General features: G+C 40.3%; 1 protein-coding gene across 1 annotated transcript in view; it reads right to left on the bottom strand.

Annotated features, from left to right (window-relative positions):
* Positions 1-526: 526 nt before the first annotated feature.
* Positions 527-1709, bottom strand: part of LOC121315401 (14-3-3 protein beta/alpha-1-like) — a 12003-nt gene continuing 10820 nt past the window's right edge. The window contains exon 6 of the mRNA XM_041249456.1: positions 527-1635. Within this exon, the coding sequence (XP_041105390.1) occupies positions 1552-1635 (84 nt within the window). The 3' untranslated portion in view covers positions 527-1551. The remainder of the gene's footprint in view (positions 1636-1709) is intronic.

Raw genomic sequence — 1709 nt, 5'->3', positions numbered from 1 at the left:
TATCTCAACCTTTAATTCTTCGGAATATTCAAATTTATTATTCATCAGTCCCAATTCTCTTGTTACAAACATCTCCAGATTACAAATCCATGCACTCATTGCACCAGACCTCATTTTAAAAATAAGACTGGAGACCAATTAAGCAAAATCCCAAACAAAGGGTTAGTTACAACATGACATCCTCAATCTTTTTTGGTTGGCATATGGTTCACTTCATATTACCAAAGCATTTAGTTCTGAAATACTGTTACTGTATCTCTAATCCTGTAACCGCCAAATGCCATTTAAGTTAGAATAAAGGTACTGAACCTGTGGCAACAGATGAGCCAAGTTATGTAGTGTTGACAGGTCAAATAAAAGTATGTTTATTCTTAATCCATCAATATACACTTAACTACATCCACCAACCAAATGAGGGCCCCCCCCCCCCCCCCCCTTTTTTTTTTTTTTTTTTAAAAACATGTGTCAAAGGATGACTTCAGAAATGCTATGCAAAACAAAATACACAGGACAGACATCCATCCAATTGGTTTATAAAACGTCATTTTATTTCATGTTACATCGCTGTTACATAGGGCATTAAACATATTTCCACAAGGCTTTTGGGGACTACAATCAATGATTAGCAAAACACAGCAGTGGTCCAAATCTCTAATAACAAATCACTGGACAGACCAAGCACCCTTGTACATGTGCACAACCCTGCACTGAAGAAAGTACCAAATTGGACATTTGGTGTGTAGAATTGATTCCATTCCAGTGTACTTAAAAAGGACATGCATGTTGACAAACAAAAAAAATAATAAAGTTGGTCTTAAAGACGTGCCACCCTTTTACTCAAGACATGCTACAATGTTACACGTTGAAGTGAATCAGAACTAGGCAGGAGTGTTTGAGGGCTTGAAACCTAGGACAGCATCTGGGTGTGGAATGCTTATCGCTTCCCAGTTTAAGCAGACACTGGCCCCTACAGCAGCACGGAACAGAAAAGATTGGGTGCCTTGTAAATAAGCAAGCATAATATGCAGGGTCAGGCTGATGCTGATGGTTATGCCTCAGAGAGCTCCTTACATAAAAACCAAAAGGGTACAATAAAGGCTATGAAGGGACTACCTTGGCTAAAGTCACTATTAACCCAACCCCCCCCCCCCCCCCCCCCATGAAAGTCTACAACTTAAAAGGACCAGAATTCAAACCACTGTCACTTAGAAGACTGGATTCCATACGTTTAATATCAGATACACTAGTCCTTTACTTTTCATGGAAGTTATTTCATGTTACATAAAGTGAAGCCATTACTTTTCTACAGCAGTAACCGCAAAACCAGGAAGGCAAGGACAAACAATCAAAACAAACCAAGGAATGGAGTTCCCCACACAAGCTGCAGTGTGAGAGAAGACAAACTGCTGAATTTCCATACACAGCTATTCAATAATGAAGGGTTTTCATTGCTAGAAGAATTTTGAGTGGAGCAATAAGGAATGGAGACGTGTAAAAAGGTTGTTTTTTTTTGGGGGGGGGGGGGGGGGGGGGAATGACCCTGTGTGCAATTTAGTTCTCGCCACCTTCTGCTTCTCCACCTTCACCAGCTTCTCCAGCATCCCCTTCATCTGCTGCATTGTCAGACGTCCATAACTGAAAAGGGAAAGAACACTTACATTTTCCTCCTTTTGATAGGGGCACCCTTCATATTAAATTGTACAAATGTA

Source organism: Polyodon spathula, chromosome 5, assembly GCF_017654505.1.
Source record: "Polyodon spathula isolate WHYD16114869_AA chromosome 5, ASM1765450v1, whole genome shotgun sequence".
In the NCBI taxonomy this organism is placed as follows: domain Eukaryota; kingdom Metazoa; phylum Chordata; class Actinopteri; order Acipenseriformes; family Polyodontidae; genus Polyodon; species Polyodon spathula.
The sequence above is the reverse complement of the archived record's forward strand: the minus strand, read 5'-3'. Positions and strand labels throughout refer to the sequence as shown.